The 22,047-nt window shown below is 38.9% G+C and overlaps 1 protein-coding gene across 1 annotated transcript in view; it reads left to right on the forward strand.

Annotated features, from left to right (window-relative positions):
• Positions 1-22,047, forward strand: part of GABRB1 (gamma-aminobutyric acid type A receptor subunit beta1) — a 447,299-nt gene that overhangs the window by 401,113 nt on the left and 24,139 nt on the right. The window contains exons 6-8 of the mRNA XM_004009810.6: positions 10,951-11,088; positions 11,189-11,341; positions 14,403-14,647. Of these exons, the coding sequence (XP_004009859.1) occupies positions 10,951-11,088; positions 11,189-11,341; positions 14,403-14,647 (536 nt within the window). The remainder of the gene's footprint in view (positions 1-10,950; positions 11,089-11,188; positions 11,342-14,402; positions 14,648-22,047) is intronic.

The raw sequence follows: 22,047 nt of genomic DNA on the forward strand, positions 1-22,047 counted from the left end.
GAAAAGTAACATCTCTGCTTTTTACTATACTGTCTAGGTTGGTCATAACTTCTCTTTCAAGGAGTAAGCGTCTTTTAATTTCATGGCTGCAGTCACCATCTGCAGTGATTTTGGAGGCCATAAAAATAAAGTCTTCCACTGCTTCCACTGTTTTTCCATTCACTTGCCATGAAGTGATGGGGCTGGATTCCATGATCTTAGTTTTCTGAATGTTGAGCTTTAAGCCAACTTTTTCACTCTCCTCTTTCACTTTCATCAAGAGGCTCTTTAGTTCTTCTTCACTTTCTGCCATAAGGGTGGTGTCATCTCCATATCTGAGGTTATTGATATTTCTCCCAGCAATCTTGATTCCAGCTTGTGTTTCATCCAGCCCAGCGTTTCTCATGATGTACTCTGCATATAAGTTAAATAAGCAGGGTAACAATAGACAGCCTTGATGTACTCCTTTTCCTATTTGAAACCAGTCTGTTGTTCCATGTCCACTTCTAACTTTTGCTTCCTGACCTTCATACAGATTTCTCAGGAGGCAGGTCAGGTGGTCTGGTATTCCCATCTCTTTCAGAATTTTCCACAGTATGTGATGATCCACAGAAAGGCTTTGACGTAGTCAATAAAGCAGAAATAGATGTTTTTCTGGAACTCTCTTGCTTTTTTGATAATCCAACAGATGTTGGCAATTTGATCTCTGGTTCCTCTGCCTTTTCTAAATCCAGCTTGAACATCTGGAAGTTCTCGGTTCATGTATTGTTGAAGCCTGGCTTGGAGAATTTGAGCATTACTTTGCTAGCGTGTGAGATGAGTGCAATTGTGCGGTAGTTTGAGCATTTTTTGGCATTGCCTTTCTTTGGGACTGGAATGAAAACTGACCTGTGGCCAATCCTGGTCACTGCTGTGTTTTCTAAATTTGCTGACATATTGAGTGCAGCACTTTCACAGCATCATCTTTTAGGATTTGAAATAGCTCAACTGCAATTCCATCAGCTCCACTAGCTTTGTTCATAGTGATGCTTTCTAAGGCCCACTTGCCTTCACATCCAGGATGTCTGGTTCTAAGTGAGTGATCACACCATCATAATTATCTGGTTGATTAAGATCTTTTTTGTATAGTTCTTCTGTATATTCTTGCCACCTCTTCTAAATATCTTCTGCTTCTGTTAGGTCCATACCATTTATTTCCTTCATCGAGCCCATCTTTGCATGAAATGTTCCCTTGGTATCTCTAATTTTCTGGAAGAGATCTCTAGTCTTTCCCATTCTATTATTTTCCTCTATTTCTTTGCCCTGATCACTGAGGAAGGCTTTCTTATCTCTCCTTGTTTTTCTTTGGAACTCTGCATTCAAATGGGTATATCTTTCCTTTTCTCCTTTGCTTTTCACTTCTCTTCTTTTCACAGCTATTTGTAAGGCCTCCTCAGACAGCTGTTTTACTTTTTTGCATTTCTTTTTCTTGGGGATGGTCTTGATCCCTATCTCCTGTACAATGTCACAAACCTCCATCCATAGTTCATCAGGCACTCTGTCTATCAGATCTAGTCCCTTAAATCTATTTCTCATTTCCACTGTGTAATCGTTAGGGATTTGATTTAGGTCCTATCTGAATGTTCTAGTGATTTTATTTTTTTATTAGTACTTTTATTAGTGACACATAAATTAAGTTTAAGATAGAATGTGAATACATTTTAATATATTGAAAATAAAGTGGGAAGCTGTCTCTAAAAGCCAAGGTACTTGGGATCTAAAAGGCTTTAAAAGGGGATGACCAAGTATAGACAACATTAATGGATTATGCAGTATTAATCAGGTATGAAGGAACAGGTCTTTTGGAAAGTCATTCTTGAAATTTACACAGTGGGCAAACATAGGAACTGGCCAGGGTTGACCAGCATGAGAAGACTGAGAATCCTGACTCTGCTTCTTATGCATCTTATATCTGGCTGGAAATAGTGGAGGGTCTCTCAAGGAATGCTTAAGAAACCAGCAGACAACCCTGGACTTGAAGATTTCAGATCTAAGGAAGTGACATAATTCCAAATCTGATGCTGCTGAATTTCTAAATCACTCAGGAGTGGCTCAATGACCAGGGCAGGTTTAATCTTGGGGGTGAGTCGGTTCAACAGGAAAAGTTGCCAGATAATGCAAAAGGAGGGGTAAGGGATGAGGTAGACATGGCCACCCCTCAGTTGGGGTTCCCATGGTTCAAGGAGTATATCAGCAACCTCAGAACTGCTGAGAGGAGAGGTTTCATAGGTTGAGTATATCCTGGGGAGGACCAAAACCTAAAGAAGGAAACAATGAAAGGGATGACAAGACGTGTGCTCAAACATAAGAGGTGCTGTCATGTAAGAAATGTACTTGGCTTGGTTTCTATTGGCACAAGGGGTAGATAAAGATCAGATGGTGAATGCTCTCAGAAAAGATGAATTTTTACTTATTATACAGACATATTTTCTAATGATTACCTAGAAATCTAATTAAATGTTGAGCTGACTAAGAAAATAGCAAGAGAGCCATCCCTAGGGACAGGATGACCACTCAAATGGTGAGTCATCAGGAAGGAGTCACTTATAAAGTGGCTTGTTGCCTAGATTTGTACCTACAGTTTCTTAATACTTCTGAGAATGCTTTAAAAATCTGGCTTCCCTGATTGCTTTACTGCTTCTTAGGATACAGAGATAAGTGAGAAAGGAATCCCAAGTAGCCTTTAGAGTAAGTGCTACAATAGACTTGGAGCCACTTAAAGGATTAGATCCAACTAGCTTTCTAGTGGTTTAGATGGTAAAGAATCCGCCTGCAATATGAGAGACCTGGGTCCAATTCCTGGGTTGGGAAGATCCCTTGGAGGAGGTCATGGAAACCCACTTAAGCAATTTTGCCCATGGACAGAGGAGCCTGGCAGGCTATGGTCCATGGGGTTGCAAAGAGTTGGACATGACTGAGCGAGCGACTAAGAACAGAGACAGGTTTTTCATCTGCTTCAGAGATGCACCATTACAAATATCTAACAACTTTGTAATAGGAAGGCTCTACATAGCTACTAGACCAGAGATATTGATAAATTCCTAATATTTTGGCCTTCATGTGGAGGATAATAGAGAGGGGCAGACTACTAAATCTATTTCAATAGGTCAACTAAAATCTTGATCATGAGTGATTTCAATTAGGTGCTAATAATGACTGGCATAAACAAGAAGGGAAGAAACCAGCTTTTATAGCTAGACTGGCCACTCTCCACTGAGCATTTCTTGTTTACCTACAGCTAAAAGAGAAAGGGAGAACTTCTCTCCTCCAACTTTTAAACACAATTCCTAGCTTTCTCTAGGACAAGACAAACTTGGGTCACAGGCCTATTTCCAAGCAAAAAAGGTGGCCAGGAGACTGCTATAATCTTATTGTTTTAGACGTGACTTATTGCTTAACCCTGAGCCAATGACCATAGCAAAGAGGATGGTGAAGTTTTAACAATTGGCTTAAACCAATCAAACCTCACACTGTGAAACTTGTGATAAGGCTGTGGCCACACCACAGAGGAAAATATATTCACTTATGTCCACTTGCGGATTAGAAGCTGAAATCTCTCTATTCTCTAAAACACAGTTCAGTACAATTTTAGACCATCCTCCCAGCTCTATTAAGCACAGCAGGGAGTAATTTTTATTTCCAAGTTAGAAAATGCATCCAAAATAGAGTGTTTCAAGAAGTGAAGAGAAATACTAGCAACCAGTTCCTTGTACATTTATACTAGCTCCCTGCATCTTTATCCACTGACATCAACTTAATTTTATCTGTACTTTCTGCACCACTAAGAAGTCCCCAGGGACTGAGAGGAAATTTTGAGAGCTTCTATGTAGTTATTGTTGCTAGGAAACAATATCCTTGGTATCCAAGTGTTCAGGCTTTGAGACACTGTGTGAAGTCACTGGTTCATAAAGGGAACCTTTGGTAAATAGGTTGTTTGGGTGTGAGTAAATTGATGTTCGCTTTCTGTGGCAAAATGTTCTTGTGTAATCTTTGAATAATAGTTTATTTCTAGGCCTCTCTTTTTTTCCTTTGGATCCAGCTGCCATTATTGTTCCCATGAGAACTCACTCACTCACACTTCTACCTAAAATGGAGTGAGTATTATTTTTCCCCCAAATCATCTGTAATTATCTCAGTGCCTTGAACACTAAGCCTACGAGGTTTCAGTTAAACAAAGTCAAGTGAGCTTGGGAATACAGACCCAGACCACTGACTGTATAAATCATTAAATGCTATTAAAAGTCACAGTGATTGACAGCCGTACTCCTGCTCTGCTATTGGGCATGGCACTGAAGGGTTCTGCTGCCCTGCAGAAGAGGGGGCAATGAGAAGTTTTGAGCTCACTACTATCTTCTCCCCTCTCAATCCCACACTGAACCATCTCTGGTCCTTCACCTCTAGATATTGCTTACATATTTCTCCCATAGAACCCCACAACTTGAAGATCAGTCTGAGGTTGTAATTTATCACCTAGTTACTCAATAAGCCTAAAATTAATAAGCAGCTTTTTCTATTTCCTTGGGGCCCAGACCCACCTGTAAGGCTTCTGTAGGCAGAATCACTGTAATCAAGAGTGTATCAGGCTCAAGAATGCTACCAAATAAATTATATATCAGGTTACCAGTTTGAGACAATAAATTCAGACCCCCTAAGCAGCAAACAGCATTCATAAATTCATTTATTCACAAATACACATATTGGATGCATAACTATGGGCAAAATATGTTCTAGGATTTGAGAATTGCTTTAATGAATAAAAGAAGGTCTTTACTGTCAAAAAGTACATAATATAATGAGAGATGGAGGAGATAAAAGGCAGAGATAAATACAAAACTATGTAAACAGATAAAATATTTGTACAATAAGATGTACTATGTGTTGACAGAAACTCAGTGGGAAAGCAGAAACCACTCAAGGTTTTTCAAAAAGGGAATGAGGTAGATGGAACTGGAGCCTATTATACAGAGTGAAGTAAGTCAGAAAGGAAAACACCAATACAGTATATTAATGCATTTATATGGAATTTAGAAAGATGGTAACGATGACCCTATATGCTAGACAGCAAAAGAAACACAGATATAAGGACAGACTTTTGGACTCTGTGGGAGAAGTTGCGGGTGTGATGATTTCAGAGAATAGCATTGAAACATGGGTATTATCACATGTGAAATAGATGACCAGTCCAAGTTCGATGCATGAAACAGGGCACTCAAAGCTGGTGCACTGGGACAACCCTGAGGGATGGGATGGGGAGGGAGGGGGGGCGGGTACAGGATGGGGGACACATGTACAACCATGGCTGATTCATGTTGATGTATGGCAAAAACCACTACGATATTGTAAAGAATTAGTTCCAAAATAAATTAATTAATTTTTAAAAAGGAGAACTTAATAGAGAGAATTGATCACAAAGACTGGAAGAGCTGGAAAAGCAAGAGAGAAAAAAGAGAAGGGTGTTAAGGGAGCAAAAGCCAGAAGCAAGCGCCCATGAGCCTAAATCTGTTGGATCCTATTAGAAATGCTGTCCTGGCTGTTCGTGGAGGTGCCAAAAGAGGTGCCGTGAGAGTCTGGAATCACCCCCACTGTCCCAGCAGTGATTGCCAGCAACAGCAACACTGCCACCTTGTCAGAGACAGAATCAAGGGCCTTTCCTTCCCCTTCTACCTTCTAATCTTCAGCCCGTTCTTCCTAGGGGCATCTAAAGGAAGCAAGAGAGACAGAGAGTCCACCCCCGAGGTACAGAACAGAGCTTAGAAAGCAGGATGTGAGACATAGAAACAGCGAATGAATGACCAGCAGAGGCCACAGCAGAGGTTTTAATGGAAAGCTCTGGTAATCCCAAATCTGGAAGAAATAATCTTCCCTAGAAGAGAAAGACAATGTATAGATCTAGATTTTTGTTGCAGAATTGTTATAGAAGCCCATTTGGCAACAAGCAGAAAGAGATTTAATAAGGAAGTGCTGCTTACCAAATTAAAAAAACAGAAGTAGTAGGCTAGTCTAGCCCAGGCAGCTAGAAATGACTCCCAGCACCACGGTGCAGACTGGCCCTACCATGGGGAATGAGCGCTTCACTACAATCAGGAAGCTGGTGATCAGGTAGCTCCTGCCATCATGTTGACTCCAGAACCACAGAAAGTGAAAACCAGGATTCCTGGCTCCAGAGCCCTCTCTATAATGTATGAGCTGCACCAAAATGAATGCTCAAATATATCACCTTTGACATCACTTAAATTCATTTAATAAGGGTACCTATATCTTTACCTTGGGAATTGTAGTTTTAGCTTTCCTAAATATTAGAACATGTACTAAAGGAAGCCAATCCACACAGATTTAGAAAGAAATTTTGTGGTGAAATATGTTACATTTTACATGAAATATGCAATCTCCAAGAGGGCAGGAGCCAGGTCAGTTTTATTCGCTACTGTAACCATGGTAACCTTCCATTCCCAGCACATAGTCTGCACTCAATAAATACCTACTCATCCAATGAGTAACACACACATAGGTTTGTGCCTGGTTGTCAAGCTGTTAGTAGCACAAAGTCAAGAGTCTTAATTTTTACAGTTGTCTTAGATTGTCTAATCTGTTTATTTTAATTTTAGAATCACTTCTGTCTAGTTCCACCCCACACACACACACGAAAAAAGCCCATTGGTATTACTAGGCAATCACATTAAATTATAAACGAACTTATGATGTTGAGTCTTCCTATTTGAAATATGGTATGCCTTTTTATTTGTTCAAGGCTTCTTTTGTGCTTTTCAAAAGTGTTTCAAATATTGCTTTATGTAAGTCTTGCCTGTTTCTAAGTTTATTACTAGATATTTCTTGTCTCTATTTTAAAAACAGTCATTGTAAATTTTTGTTTTTATATATGAAAACCAATCATTTCTGCGTAGTAATTTTGTACCCCATAATCATACTAATTCTATTGTTTGTAACAGTCATTCAGTTAATTCTTTAGGGCTTACTGGATATGCAATTGTATAATTAATCTTAATACTTTAACCAGCAATTTTCCAACTTTATAGTTCAAAATTTTGATTCACTTAATGGCTAGTGTTTCCATAACAATGTTAAAAATAATAGCAATGACAGTGGACACTCTTATTTTGTTCTTAACTTTCATGGGAATAGTCCACTGTTTCCACAAGAAACATGATTCTAGTTTTGAGACTGAGAAAGTTATATCTTACCACATTATGCAAATATCCATATAGTCATATTTATTGGGTGGTGTTGTTTGTTTTGTTAAAAAAACAGACTGGCTATTAAATTTTGTCAAATGCCTTTTTAGCACCTGTGTATACAATCATATGCTTTTTTTCTCCTTAGATCTGTTAACATTATTACTAGATTTTTCTAATATTGAATCATTTGCACTCCTGGAATAAACATTGTTTATTTAATTATGTTATGCATTGTTATTTAATGTCCTGCTGGATCTTGTTTCACTAATATGTTCTGTTTATGAAAATAATTTGGAAGTTTTTATTCTTAACTTATACTTTGGAATTGTTTAAGTAGAAATAGAATTATCAGTTCTTAAATGTTGGAATCTGGTGCTTGTTTGTAAGGGGTAACATCAAGCTTTTTGTTTGTTTGTTTGTTTGTTTAAATTATTTTATTTTATATTGGAGTATGGCTGTGATAGTTTCCATGGACATCAAAGGGACTCAGCCACACATATACATGTATTTTGATCTTCTATCTCTCCTGATTCAAGCTTTAGCAAATGCTTTTCTTATAACAAAATTATGTTTTATTCAAATTTTGAAATGTCTTTCCATAGATTTGAGCAAAGTTGTCTTAAAATTCTTCCCCCCTGTTTCCAAAGTGCTTTCCCTGATGATATCCTAGTTATCCATCCTGATTCCTTTGTTTGACTGGAGTCCTCTGTAGAATAGTTTCCTCAAATAGGTTCCTGGGTATTGTTCTCGGATCTTTATGTATCTTCTTTTGAAGGAAGTGGTATTTCAGCAGAGAATGGGACACTTGAGTCTCTGAGTTGCTGCCCTTTTTCTTTTACACTAGCTGTTCTGAATTGTTATTCTATAATCCCTTCCTTTCTAAAGCTGTATATCTGAAGTCCAATAGCTTTTCCTGTGAAAACACCCTCTATTCTGTGTCTGGAAGTTTGTAAAATTATTATTTTACCTTGGAGTTCAGGAATGATATCAGGGTTGCCTGATATAATGAACCCCTCAATAGACAGAATTATTTAGTTGTTAAATTCAGGGAAATTTGTATTTTGGTTTTATGTGTTACAGCTCTTCTTCTTCTTTCACTCATGCCCACTATTCGTATATTAGCCCTTATGTTTTCCACTTCTCTGTAATTTGTTCAAACTGTCGTCCAAGCCACTAATCTAGCCTCATCAGTGGCATCTTCTCGTCAATTCATCTAACACACTTTTTCATTAAAACCTATGGGTTTCAGAACAAGGAAGGAAGGAACTTTTTCCATGCTAATCATATATCCTTATGTGTTCTCAAATTTTGAATAAGGGTGGGAAATGAGAAGTTTCACACTCTTGTCTGTTTTCTCCAACGGTTCTTCCCATGAGATGACATCTATTTTGAATGTCCTGCTTGTTTTGCTTCCCTAGGATGACTGGGTTTTCTTACAAATATTGTTGTGTTTTTCTTGCATATCCCTTGGGGTTTGGACCCAATAGCCAGAGCCCCCTAAATGGAAACAGTGTTCTAGGTGGAAAGCATAGTGGGCTCCAGGCAAGCTGTCATTCCCCTACTGATGTGCAAGAGGTAGTCATCTCTCCATTTTTAAAATTTTAACTCTTATTAAGGGAATGGCTCAAATGGTAAAGAATCTGAATGTAATGCTAGAGACCTAGGTTTGATCCCTGGGTCAGGAAGATCCCTTAGAGAAGGGAATGGCAGTCCTTTCCGGTATTGTTGCCTAGAGAATTCCACGGACAGAGGAACCTGGCAGGCTACAGTCCATGGCATCGGAAAGAATTGGACACAACTTAGCAACTAACACGTTCATGTTACATCTTATTAAGAGCTTCCCAGGTGGTGCTAGTGGTAAAGAATTTGCCTGCCAATGCAAGAGACATAAGAGATGTGGGTTAGATCCCTGGGTTCAGAAAATCCCCTGGAGGAAGGCATGGCAGCCCACTCCAGTATTCTTGCCTGAAGAATCCCATGGACAGAGGAGCCTAGCAGGCTATGGTCCATAGGGTTGCAAAGTGACTTAGCACACACACACATCTTATTAGAGGACTGTGAAAGCAGCAGTTACTCTAAATAGTCACACAGGTGGTAGCAGTCTTCATTAAATAGGCCCCAACAAATCCCCACACCCAGCTTTCCTCCTTAATCTCACTGTTCTAACCCCCATCCAAGTACCTAAGCTTCTAGTCCCCGGTTCTCTCCTTTCTAAATGGAAAAGAATTTGATGCTTTTTTAATTTGAGGTGAATATAAATAAAAAATAAACTTATCAGGTAAACATATTTATACACAGACCCCTCCCCATAAAAATTTAAAAAAAGCTCAGGAATTGCCTAGTTAAATAGCTTTGGCAGGAGGGATGAAGGTGGGACTGTTAACAGAAAAGCAGAGAGTCTAAGCAATCAAATCTCCAGGCTCCTGGTCCCACACCTCCACTCCATGACCAGAGGCTTCTACTCTGAAGAGAGGAGAACTGCAGGTCTTTGGGATAGGTGGATATTGGTGCAGAGCTTGAAGATAAGAATATAGGCTGAAAACAAAAGGATTGAATAAAAAAGAAAAGACACTTAGAAAGATCCTCTTTGTCTCTAGAAGATAGAAAGATACAAATATAGCCTTCTCTATGTCTTGTGAATTTTAGACTTTTGGCTATATCAATTCATTGTTTTTATGCAAGCTATTCTATGATAATATATGGTCTATTCTATAACCTTAAATAGACTACTGGCAAGTGGGAGCAAAACTGAAACGGAGAATAGATTTCAGGATAGACCCTTCTGCCACAATCTATAATCCTCTTCATGTTCTCCTTAAATTACTTAAAGCTCACTCTCATAAGGATTAAAAATATCATCAAAAGATCATATGGTTCCTAAAATCTTCACATATACATTAGCTATAATCAAAAGATATAAATAGAAGCTTGTCTAAGTTTTTTTTTTTTTTAAGAGACTGCTATCTTGAATGTCTTGATCATTTAACAGATCTGTACCAATTTGTTCTTTCATTATACTTCATCCCTTTATTTTGCTCTTAACAAATATGTGCTCTATCATTATACTTGTTGTGATTAAATGTTGTTCAGTCACTAAGTCGTGTCCAGCTCTTTGCGACCCCAGGGACTGCAGCACACCAGGCTCTTCTATCCTTCACTATCTCCTGGAGTGTACTCAAATTCATGTTCCTGGAGTCAGTGATGCTATCTCACCGTCTCATCCTCTGTTCTCTCCTCCTTTTGCCTTCAATCTTTCCCATCATCAGAGTCTTTTCCATTGTGTTGGATCTTTGCATCAGGTGGCCAAAGTATTGGCACTTCAGCTTCAGCATCAGTTCTTCCAATAAATATTCAGGGTTGATTTCCTTTAGGATTGACTGGTTTGATCTCCTTGCAGTCTAAGGCACTCTTAAGAGTCTTCTACACCAAAACACCTAGAATCCAGGTATCCTCCAATCTACATTGGTAGACACAATGAGAGTAAACATGCAGCAGTGATAGTGGATATCAATGAATGATCACAGAGCTTATGTTCACCAAGGCCAGCTGTGTCCATCTGCTCAATGCAACCACAACCAGCCTATCAGAAAGAGCACTCAACAAATCTCTTTTGTCGTCCTGATTTAACACATTATCCTATCATCAATCACTGGGAATTTTTTCTCAGGTCCCCGACTGTCTTCAAAATGAATTTCTAGCCAACTGAACTCTATCTAACTATGCTGTTTCTTCATTTCAGATGGCTACACCACTGATGACATTGAGTTTTACTGGAATGGAGGAGAGGGCGCAGTGACAGGAGTGAATAAAATTGAGCTCCCTCAGTTTTCAATTGTTGATTACAAGATGGTGTCCAAGAAGGTGGAGTTCACAACAGGTGAGAAGTTTCCCCCCAAATGTACTAGGGGTGCTGAGAAAGAAGATGGAGCCAACCAAATGACCATCTGATTTTTTTCTTTTCTCTTTTTTCCATTCAGGGGCATACCCACGACTGTCACTAAGTTTTCGTCTAAAAAGAAACATTGGTTACTTCATTTTGCAAACCTACATGCCTTCCACACTGATTACAATTCTGTCCTGGGTGTCGTTTTGGATCAATTATGATGCCTCTGCAGCCAGAGTTGCACTAGGTAATGCATTCCAGCACCCCAGAGGGCTGGTGGGATTTCATCTCAAATAACAACCAATGAGAAGCATTACGGGCAAGGGCTTCTCACATAGAGAGCCAAAGGATGAGAGTACCCTAAGGGTGCTTGGTAATAAAACATCTCCGTGTAAGCACTTAACAGAGTGCATGTTTTACAACATAACGTCTTTTTATCACTTTACCAAAATTAAAAAAATAATAATCTTGGAGTACATTCAACCATATATAAGTGCTTCTTAGAGCATATTTTAAAATTCTCATTACACTAATTTTTACTAACTTTGTGATTTCTTCCTTGGTTCCTGCTTTCTTTGGTGAAGAACATTATTACATTATTCTCAAATGGACCTGAAGAAAGCTAAATCTTGTAACCATTCACAAGCTATGTCAATACTATCTTCTGAATATTAAATGTAGTTAAATTGCATCTATCTGAATTTCCCTTAAATGGAGCTTCTTGCACTTGAGAAAGGTACAGATATTCATCAGCTGTATTAATGATCTGTAATCAGGACAGAATAAAAATGGTTTCTTTCCTGAAGAACAAAATTCAGAATTAATCTTGCCATGACTGAATAATTGCTCCAAGCTGAAGGGCTGTATTTAATTTTAAAGGATTCCTTGGAAATTTAGAATATGTACAATCTGTCTGATGAATCTGGGTATGTGTGGGTTGGCCTTATTATTTGACCCAGAGCCATTTCATTTATCATCTTCCGGGATTATTCATGCACGCGCGCACACACACACACACACACACACACACGCATGCATATGTGCACGCAAAAGAGCATCACTTGTGACTAAGCTAACATGCCTAGGTCTTCTGAGACTACAGAACTAGATTAAATAATCAGCATAACCTTTTACCCCTAGACTAGTCATCATGTCTAAAGCTCATTTCTATTGGTTGAGTATTTAAGGCTCACAAAGTCAAGTGCTAGCAGCCCCTCATCAACCTTTGAACATTCCAGGACTAAGGAAACTAGACAAATAGTTTATCATATCATACATATGTATGTGCACATATTATTTAAATGTGAACATGAATACATATATATGCCATGGTTAAAGAAAACCATTGGACAATGTCCACAGCAGGGAATATGAACCATCAAGGTCATGAATTGCAGTTCTTTTTTACACATCTCTCCTCAAAGCTAACAATATTTTGATTAGAGATGTCAGAATATAAAGATAATGAACAAAACTGTCTTTTGAAATGTAAAACCTAAGATAGTTTAAAACCTAATTAAGTAGAAAATAAATTTATTTACCACCCCCCACCTTGCTTAAAAAAATTTAAGCCAAGGGCTAGAAGCAGAAGTGGAATTGACGTGTTTTAAATGAATTGTTTGTTTCTGTATCAGAGGTTAGGTAGAATTATATTATGAAAAACTTAAAATTTTATTCAAAAAAGTAAATAGGACCACTCATGAGGGCATTTCATATCAGTCCAGACATTTAAATCTATTACTGATGTCAACGATTTAAACTTTTTGTACAGTAGTTCTGACTACCTCTGTTCCCCTAAAACTGGGCAGTCAAATCAGGGAATCCAAATAGAATAATCTCACTCGCAAATGAGGTTGAAACTATTTTATTCCCTTATCATTTTCGAACTTCTATGCCCTTTGCCAGTTCTCCTTTGTCTTTAGTATCCATTTTGCATTTCTTGTCTTTATTTTTAAGAAACTCCATCAAGTTTTAGGTTTTGCTTTTATTTTAAATGCCTTTGCTTCATACCTCCTTGCCTTTTTGCCCCTAAATCAGAGATCTACAGTAAAATAGCTAATCTCAGAGTCTCTGTTTACTGAGCTATAAAATGGAAATAATATACCTGCCCTATCCCACTCAGCAGGCTGTTACGACTGCATAGAATTCAGAGATGTGTTCACAACTGTAAAATCACTATGTGTGTATATTAGTCACTCAGTCATGTCCAAATCATTGTGACCCCATGGACTGTAGCCCACCAGGTTCCTCTGTCCAGGCAAGACTACTGAAGTGGGTAGCCATTCCCTTCTGCAGGGGATCTTCCTGTCCCAGAGTTCAAACTTGAGTCTCCCACATTGCAGATTCTTTACCGTCCGAGCCACCAGGGAAGTCCTATACAGGTGTGCAATATCAGTATTACAGCATAGTTTAGGATTCAATAGGAATATCACTTCTTATTTTCCCCAATCATTGTCTCATCACCATCATCAACACAAAATGTTATACAGACACACACAGATTATACTGTTAAGAATGATACATTTAACAAAGTAAACAAAGCAAAAATCTTCCTTCTAAAAGACTATAGTCTTAAATTTCTTTAACAAGTTGAATTTTTAGGAAGTCTTTTCCTGACTCCAGGGAGCTAACTCACTCTAGTCTCTGGAATCAAGGAATTAGAGGTAATATTTGAGGGGGAAAAGTCAGTAAGATTTTATTATATTTTAAAATACATATATCAAATAATTCATGCAAATCATGAACTTTATTAGTTTCTTCTTTCCATGTCAACTCACTATGAATGTTGCATTATCCTTTTAAAAAGCAATATTGACCCTATGACCTGGGTATATTAGTTTAATGCAATGAAATAGTTCTCCTTAAACTGGTCACTGACTTTCAGTTTGGTAGTGGCTGCTGTGGGGATTAGTATTACAAGAACAGATTTAGGATGGACATGACAGATGCTGAGAGAAGGAAAGAAAGAAGGTGGCATGTAGCAGAATGAGGGGCATGTGACAGTAAACAGTGGGTGAATCAATGAGATTTTAATATTTCCATCTACCTTTCTTTCTCCTTTGTGCACTATTTTTTAAAACACAGTTTTCAACCCAACACTCACAAAGCATCCTATTTTATGATTCACTCATGAACTACGTAAGGAGCCTGCAGCTTTGTCTTTTATATTGTTTGCTCTTTTTGCCCCGTGGTTTGTTGTATCACTGCTGTCATTCTGGGATACTAACAAGAGAATGGCATCCGTCATCTGTCTTCAATAGGAAACTTAACAAGTGCATTCAGCTGAGCTGTGTTTTTCTGTTTCATAGGAATCACCACAGTGCTGACAATGACCACCATCAGCACTCACCTCAGGGAGACCCTGCCAAAGATTCCTTATGTCAAAGCGATTGACATTTACCTGATGGGTTGCTTCGTGTTTGTGTTCCTGGCTCTGCTGGAATATGCCTTTGTAAATTACATCTTTTTCGGAAAAGGCCCTCAGAAGAAAGGAGCTGGCAAACAAGACCAGAGTGCTAATGAGAAGAACAAACTGGAGATGAATAAAGTCCAGGTAATCTATTAAACAGGGCTTCCCTGGTAGCTCAGCTGGTAAAGAACACACCTTCCATGGAGGAGACCCTGGTTTGATACCTGGGTAGGGATAACGGATAAGCTACCCACTCCAGTATTCATAGGCCTCCCCGATGGCTCAGATGGTAAAGAATCCTCCTGCAATGTGGGAGACCTGGGCTCGATCCCTGGGTTGGGAAGATCCCCTGGAGGAGGGCATGGCAACCCATACCACTATTCTTACCTGGAGACTCCCCATGGACAGAGGAGCCTGGCAGGCTACAGTCCACAGAGTTGCAAAAAGTCAGATGTGACTGAGTGACTAAGCACAGCACAATCTATTAAATATCCCTAACAATCTTCTTCTGCAACTTAGCAGCAGTATGGTACTCAGGGCTCCCACGAGAAAATACAATATCATAAAATACTAGTTTATCTTTAACAAGGCTCAAAGTACCCTTCATGTTGCATAACTGGAAACTGAGAATCGGAGATGTTCGGTGGAATTTTACATAGATAAATAACATACATGGGCCTGCAAGTCAACTGCAAGTCCATGATTCCTTATTCTAAACTATATAGTTGTGAGACTATATGCAAAATAATTCCAGCTCTACTTTATAAATAAATGAGAGAACTAAAGAAGTAAGAATAAACTCTTACTCCTAAGTGGCAATGAGGCACGACAGCACAACGGTTACAACCACAGAATGGAATCCAACTGCTCGGGGTTAATTCCCAGCTCTGCCACTTACTAGCTTTAGAAAGTGAAAGTGAAGTTGCTCAGTCATGTCTGACTCTCTGCGGCCCTGTGGACTATAGCCCACCAGGTTGCTCTGTCCATGGGATTTTCCAGGCAAGAGTACTGAAGTGGGCTGCCATTTCCTTCTCCAAGGGGATCTTCCTGACTCAGGGATTGAACTCGGGTCTCCCACATTGTAGGCAGATGCTCTTACCGTCTGAGCCACCAGGGAAGTCCAGTTACTGGCTTTAGAACTCCAGGCAAATCAACCTATGTTACTCCTTATCTAACTCCTGTTCTCAGTGTTATCAACCAGAAAATGATGACTATAGTATACCTATCTCTCAGTTACCATAAGGTCTAAATGAGTTTTGGTATTTTTTTTTCAAAGTCTAGTATTTGATAGTTTATATTCTAGTATTTTTAAGGTCTAATCTAGTACGCAGTAAATACTCAATAAGTACACACAGTAAATACTCAATAAGCTCCAATATTTTGGCCACCTGATGCCAAGGGCTGCTGCTGCTGCTGCTAAGTCGCTTCAGTCGTGTCCGACTCTGTGCGACCCCATAGATGGCAGCTCACCAGGCTCCCCCATCCCTGGGATTCTCCAGGCAAGAATACTGGAGTGGGTTTGCCAAGGGCTGACTCATTGGAAAAGGTCTTAAGGCTGAGAAAGAATGAGGGCAGGAGGAGAAGGCAGGGAGAGAGTATGAGATGGTTGGATAGCATCACCAACTCAACAGACAAGAGTTTGAGCAAACTCTAGGAGATAGCGAATGACAGGGAAGTCTGGCATGCTGCAGTCCATGGGGCTGCAAATAGTCTGATACTAATGAGCAACTGAACAGCAACAATTATTATATTCAAGACACTGTCAATATTTCTCCTTTGCTTTTCATTGGTAGATTCTATGACCTGTGCTCTCACTGTGTAATTAAATTGAAAATAATGCTTTGTTTATTCCTTTGAAAAATCCCTGCTCCCTAGTCCCTACTTTCATGCCATTTATCAGTAAAACCATTTGACAATTATGTGCTTTGAAATACTGGATCCATGACAAATTGTTTTGAAGATGGCACACAGTTGGGTGACAACTCAATAATCATTCACAGTTCTGAGCACTGAGGATACCGCTGTTAATGAAAGGAGTTTCCTTGCCCTCCTGGAGTGTAGACACTAACATGGGAAGACAGACAGGAAGCAAACAACCAACTATTGAGAGAATAATTTCAGGTAAAAGGAAGTGCTACAAAGAAAGTGGGCTTTCCTTATAGCTCAGCTGGTAAAGAATCTGCCTGCAATGCAGGAAACCTGGGTTTGATCCCTGGGTTGGGAAGATCCCCAGGAGAAGGGAAAGGCTACCCATTCCAGCATTCTGGCCTGGAGAATTCCATGGACTGTATAGTCCATTGAGTCACCAAGAGTCAGACACAATTGAGTGACTCACTTTCACAAAGAAAGTAAAACAAAGTAATAGGAAAGAGAATGTCAGGGGAACATTCTCTTAAACAGGGGAATGTTCAAGGGAACATGAAATATTGATCAGGTGATCAGGAAAACCTCTCTGAGGAATTACCATTGGGTCTGACAGATGGGTGATGAAAGTAGCAACCACGCCATGTCCATTCTAGGCAAAGAACTGCATGATATGTAAAAGTACTGAAAAAAGACCAATGTAGCAAGAGCATGGTAAGTGAGGGAGAAATAAAGTAATATGTCCTGTGGCTAAAGAATCAGGCAGAAGTCAAATTACTAATCTTCAAGGTGCATCTTCGTGCTGTTTAGTAGGATATCAAAATTTGACAAACAATGTCAAGTAACTAGAAAATTATAAATGAAGAAAACCTATAGATTCAGCCAAATGGTCAAAATTCAAAGCAACACACTCAAATAAAATTTTACTCCTGTGTAAAGCACTATGTTCAGTCCTACAGGGAAAGGGGTTGTCATGATCCTTGCCCTCAAGAATCTTCTGATCTGGCTGGAAAGAAAACTATGATTGAATTATAAAATAAGACAGGAAAGCATTTATCTTGGATAGATCTGAAAGGAAAAGCTTCCTATTATCTGACTGTAGCCAGACCAGCTTTAGAAGTGTCTTAGCAGTGGTTTTCAAGGCCACCTCTTTTCTACTCCCATTCCCGTCTCAGTTACTTCTAATCTACTCGTTGGTCCTCTGCAGAGCTTGAAATGTGTGTGAACTGATTTATCATGAGTAAAAACCCTGCATAGATAAAATGGTAGAGATTCCTTGGTAGGAAAGTTCAGAAGATATGAACTGGATGAACACTCAAAGGTACATAGCATTTGGAGTAATAATAAGAAGAAAACAAGGTCTTTCAATTGGCTAGAAAAGCAACATTCTCTAGAGAGAGTAACTAGATGGGAAAGTCAAGCAACCTGAAGTCAGATTATTCAGATAAAAGAAAAATATTATAAAACAAACTTTAACCACACTCTGCCTTGATTCTATCCCAAGATATCAAAGAATTTTCTAAGGTGCTAAGGCTTCCCAGGTGGCTCAAGGGGTAAAGAATCCACCTGCCATGTAGGAGATGTGGATTCAGTCCCTGGGTTGGGAAAATGCCCTGGTGACGGACATGGCAACCCATTACAGTATTCTTGGCTGAGACATCCCATGGACAGGGGAGCCTGGCAGGCTATAGTCCGTATGGTCTCAGAAGAGTCTGGCACAACATAATGACTAAACAACAGCAAACAGACAAATAAAGGCTGGCAGAAAGGCTCATATGCCATATCAAATCTAGAGGTATAACATATATTGCTCTAAAGGGGACTTACTGACTAGCTAATAAATAAGTAAAATGTTTCCATCTAACTGATCTTTATCTCATAAGCAGGCGTTTTGAGCAACACCGGGCTTAAAGTAAGGTTTCATTGGATCTCAAATCAACAAATGTTTATTTGATTTTTAAATTGACTTTTAAATTTGACTTCCAAGAGAAATTACAGAAAAATCCCTCAGTTGTCAGAAGATGAAACATATAAAGAAAATAGAGATGTATTTTTATCCATGGAAAGCTAGACTTGGAATGCCATAGATGCTTTTCGTAGAAACATAAGTAAACACATTTATGCCAAAATTCAAAAACAGATCGTGTTAAGTAAGACATGGAAGAGTTGTTTAAATCAAATTGACTCTTTGATAGATTAAAAATCATAAATCCTGAGAAAAAAAATTTTTAATCTGCTTGAAGACATGAGAGAGTAACTGAAAACAAGCAAAAACTAGGAGAGAATCAAACCCCAATGAAGGGAATCTCACTGTATAAATGAGTGTCTATACAGCTTCCTCCGTGAGGGCTACTCCCCAGTCTGGAAGATCCAGGGCAGGGAAATATCAGCAAAAAGTGCAGTTTTGTTGATCTGATAAAGCAGAGCATGGAGTATGATGCTTCCAGAATTCCTAGAAATTTTAGGAGGAAGTGAGCCACAAGAGAAACTCAAAATCTAAGTATAAACCTCCCGTGGGTCCTTAGTTGATCCTTGAATTACAAATGTAGGTAAAATGCCAAGAATGCCAGAGAGAAAAAAAAGCAGCTGAAAGGCTAGGAGAGGGGGAGAGATGAACAGAGATTTCAGCTGTTATCTGCCATATGGAAGTCAGGTTGGAGTCTGAATCCAGCCATTTAGGGCAGTCGGTAAATACGTTAAGCTTTCCATTAAAACCCCTAAAAAGATCACACCTTAGAAAGACTAAGTCACAAGAAAAAGAAATTCCCTTTGAATTGAGGGAAAAATAGACTCAGCCTAACAACTCATAAAACCAAGTCTACACATTCTAGGGGATCTGTCAGTAATTTAACTTAATTTCAAAACAAAACTCAGGAATTGTCAGGGAGGATAACAAAATCCAGTCTCTATGGTATATCACCAACATGTCTAGTTTAATAATAAAAGATTTCTGGACATGAGAAGACATAGGAAAAAAAAATGCCCATTATCAAGAGAAAGAAACTTACTCAATAAAACAAAACTGCAAAAATCTCAGATGTTGGGTTAAAAATAATGGGTATAATTAATAATAATAACTATAATTAATATATTTAGAAGTTCATAGGAAATAGCCAAAATATCCTATAAAAGGTAAAGGGTTGGGCTTCCCAGGTGGCACTAGTGGTAAGAACCCACCTGCCAGTGCAGGAGACGCGAGAGACGTGTGTTCGATCCCTGGGTCAGGAAGATCCCCTGGAGGAGGGCATGGCAACCCACCCCAGTATTCTTGCCTAGAGAATTCCAAGGACACGGGTGGCTGGTGGGCTACAGTCCATAGGGTCGCAAAGAGTTGGACATTGAAGCAACTTAGCCCGCGTACAGGTGAATGGTTAAACAAACTATTATACATTCACATTGTGAAGTAATAGCCCAATAAAAAGTAAGAATCATTGATACAGGCAACAACTTGGCTGGATCGCAAGGGCATTATGCCAAGTAAAAAAAAGCCAATCTCAGAAGATTACATATGTATGATTGTATTTATATAATACTTCTGAAATGACAACACTATAGAGATGAAGAACAGATCAGTGGTTTCCAGAACTTAATGACAGTGGTGGGGAGGGGTCAGTGGATGAGACTGATTATAAAGTGGGAGCAGGAGGGAAACCTTTGCAGTGGTAGAAGACTTTTGTATCTTCGTTGCAGTCATGGCTACGTGGAACTAATGTGTAGTAAAATTACATAGAACTATACATATTTTATATTAATATCAGTTTCCTGGTTTTGATATTGTACAACAGTTAAGTAAGATGTGCTCAGTGGGAGAAACTGGATGAACATGGGCTCTCTCTGTGCTATCTTTGCAGCTTTCCAGAAATCTACATAATTTCAAAATTAAATGTTTAAAATAAGGGCCATAGGAAAAGTTTAACATAATACATGAAGAGATGAAAAGTCTTAACTTCTCAGACTCTTTTGTGACTCCATGGACCGTAGCCCACCAGGCTCCCCTGTCCATGGAATTTTCAGGGCAAGAATACTGGAGTGGGTTGCCATGCCCTTCTCCAAGGGATCTTCCCAAGCCAAGGATTGAACCCAGCTCTCCTGCATTGCAGGTGGATTCTCTAATGTCTAAGCCAAGTAAAGAGATGGGAAGTATCCAGGTAGGAATTAGTTTATATTGGTGCCCTTGTGATTTGTTCTCATGACATTCTGTACTTTTCCACCTTAAGACTTACCATAATATTGAGTATGTGTATAATTAATTCATTTGTGTAATTATTTTCATAACCTCTGTCTCTTTATTAGACTCCAAGCTTCCCCAGGATAGACTCCACGGTCCAGTCTACTATCTTATTGTTCTTTCCTCAGTGACTAGAATTGAGAAAATACCAAATAAGCACTTTTTGAATGAATGACTGACTGCCAGAGAAGGCTTTTCCAGTCAAGATGAGTTCTTAGTTACCACACAGGGTACTGTTATATCAAGTTCTTAGGTGTTTATAATAAGCAAGAAAAAGACAGTCTCTATGGTTCATTTTAGCTTCTACTCCAGACTTACTGTTTCTATCAGTTTGATTTTTAACATTTCTTCAAGTGTACTTTCTATCAACCTCTGCTATTCTTTCTGAACCACAGTGATATAACGTCAGAAAAATAGAATCTTCAAAGGAGTGTTATGGATAAGATTTTATAAACTTCTTCAGATTTAAGTGGAATAATAATAGGCCAGTACTATCTCAAGGAAATTATAGGCATCCCTGTGGCTACTTGGGTTTTCCAGTTCCTGACTCCTTTGTCCTCTTCTAAAATGGGCACAGGCAGACAATGTGTCAGTAACAAAGCAAGTGTATCACTTCGTCTCTTCAGCATGTCATCTCCAGCAGTGATGTTAATAATACAACCTGAATGGTATTTTAAAATGTTACCCTCTGGTTAAATTTAAAAAATAGAATATATTAGATTTTTCCTTTAATATAATGGTTGGATGATCTCCCCCTTTCCTTTTAGATGCTTATAAACAGTTGCATTCAAATGAAGTATATATTCTAGTCCCAGACACTTTTTATTTAATAATGGCCTTGGTACCCTAGACCTTTGACAGGCATTGATCATTTATCACACATTACTGTCAGAGTCACGGCTGGGCAGTACTGTCAAGGCGTATCTGTATTGAAGCTTCAGAAGTACTTCCTTTATCTTGATTTATATCTCTACCACTGAACTGAAGCATCTTTTCATATGAGTAAGATGCTCAATCCAGACATTAGGAGAGTTTCAACCTGTTAGGTGATAAAGACTGCAGATTCATAAACCCCTCAGGCATCATTGAAATAAGAGATGGTATTTAGAGTTTTGAAGGATAGATTTCTCAGTACAAAGAAGTTGTAAGTAAACTACTTCAGAGCCACTTTTACACTAACTTGGAACAAATACGGTTATATTGATAGCCATAATGCCCATTTGCAAATAGATCCACCCAAGATGGAATGATTGCATGGGTGGTCTTTGACAAAAAACTGATTCAGAATCATTTTAAGTCATGGAGGACACTGGTGGAATCTGCCAAACAATCATGCCCAATGGGCAGGTGGAACCCTAGTCAAGAAAGAATTTTTCCCTTCACAGCCAGATGTTGATACTGTAATCTGGCCTGTTTCCTCCCATTCCTATTCTCTATAGTTAATCATCTACAC

The sequence above is a fragment of the Ovis aries genome, chromosome 6 (genome assembly GCF_016772045.2).
Source record: "Ovis aries strain OAR_USU_Benz2616 breed Rambouillet chromosome 6, ARS-UI_Ramb_v3.0, whole genome shotgun sequence".
Lineage (NCBI taxonomy): Eukaryota > Metazoa > Chordata > Mammalia > Artiodactyla > Bovidae > Ovis > Ovis aries.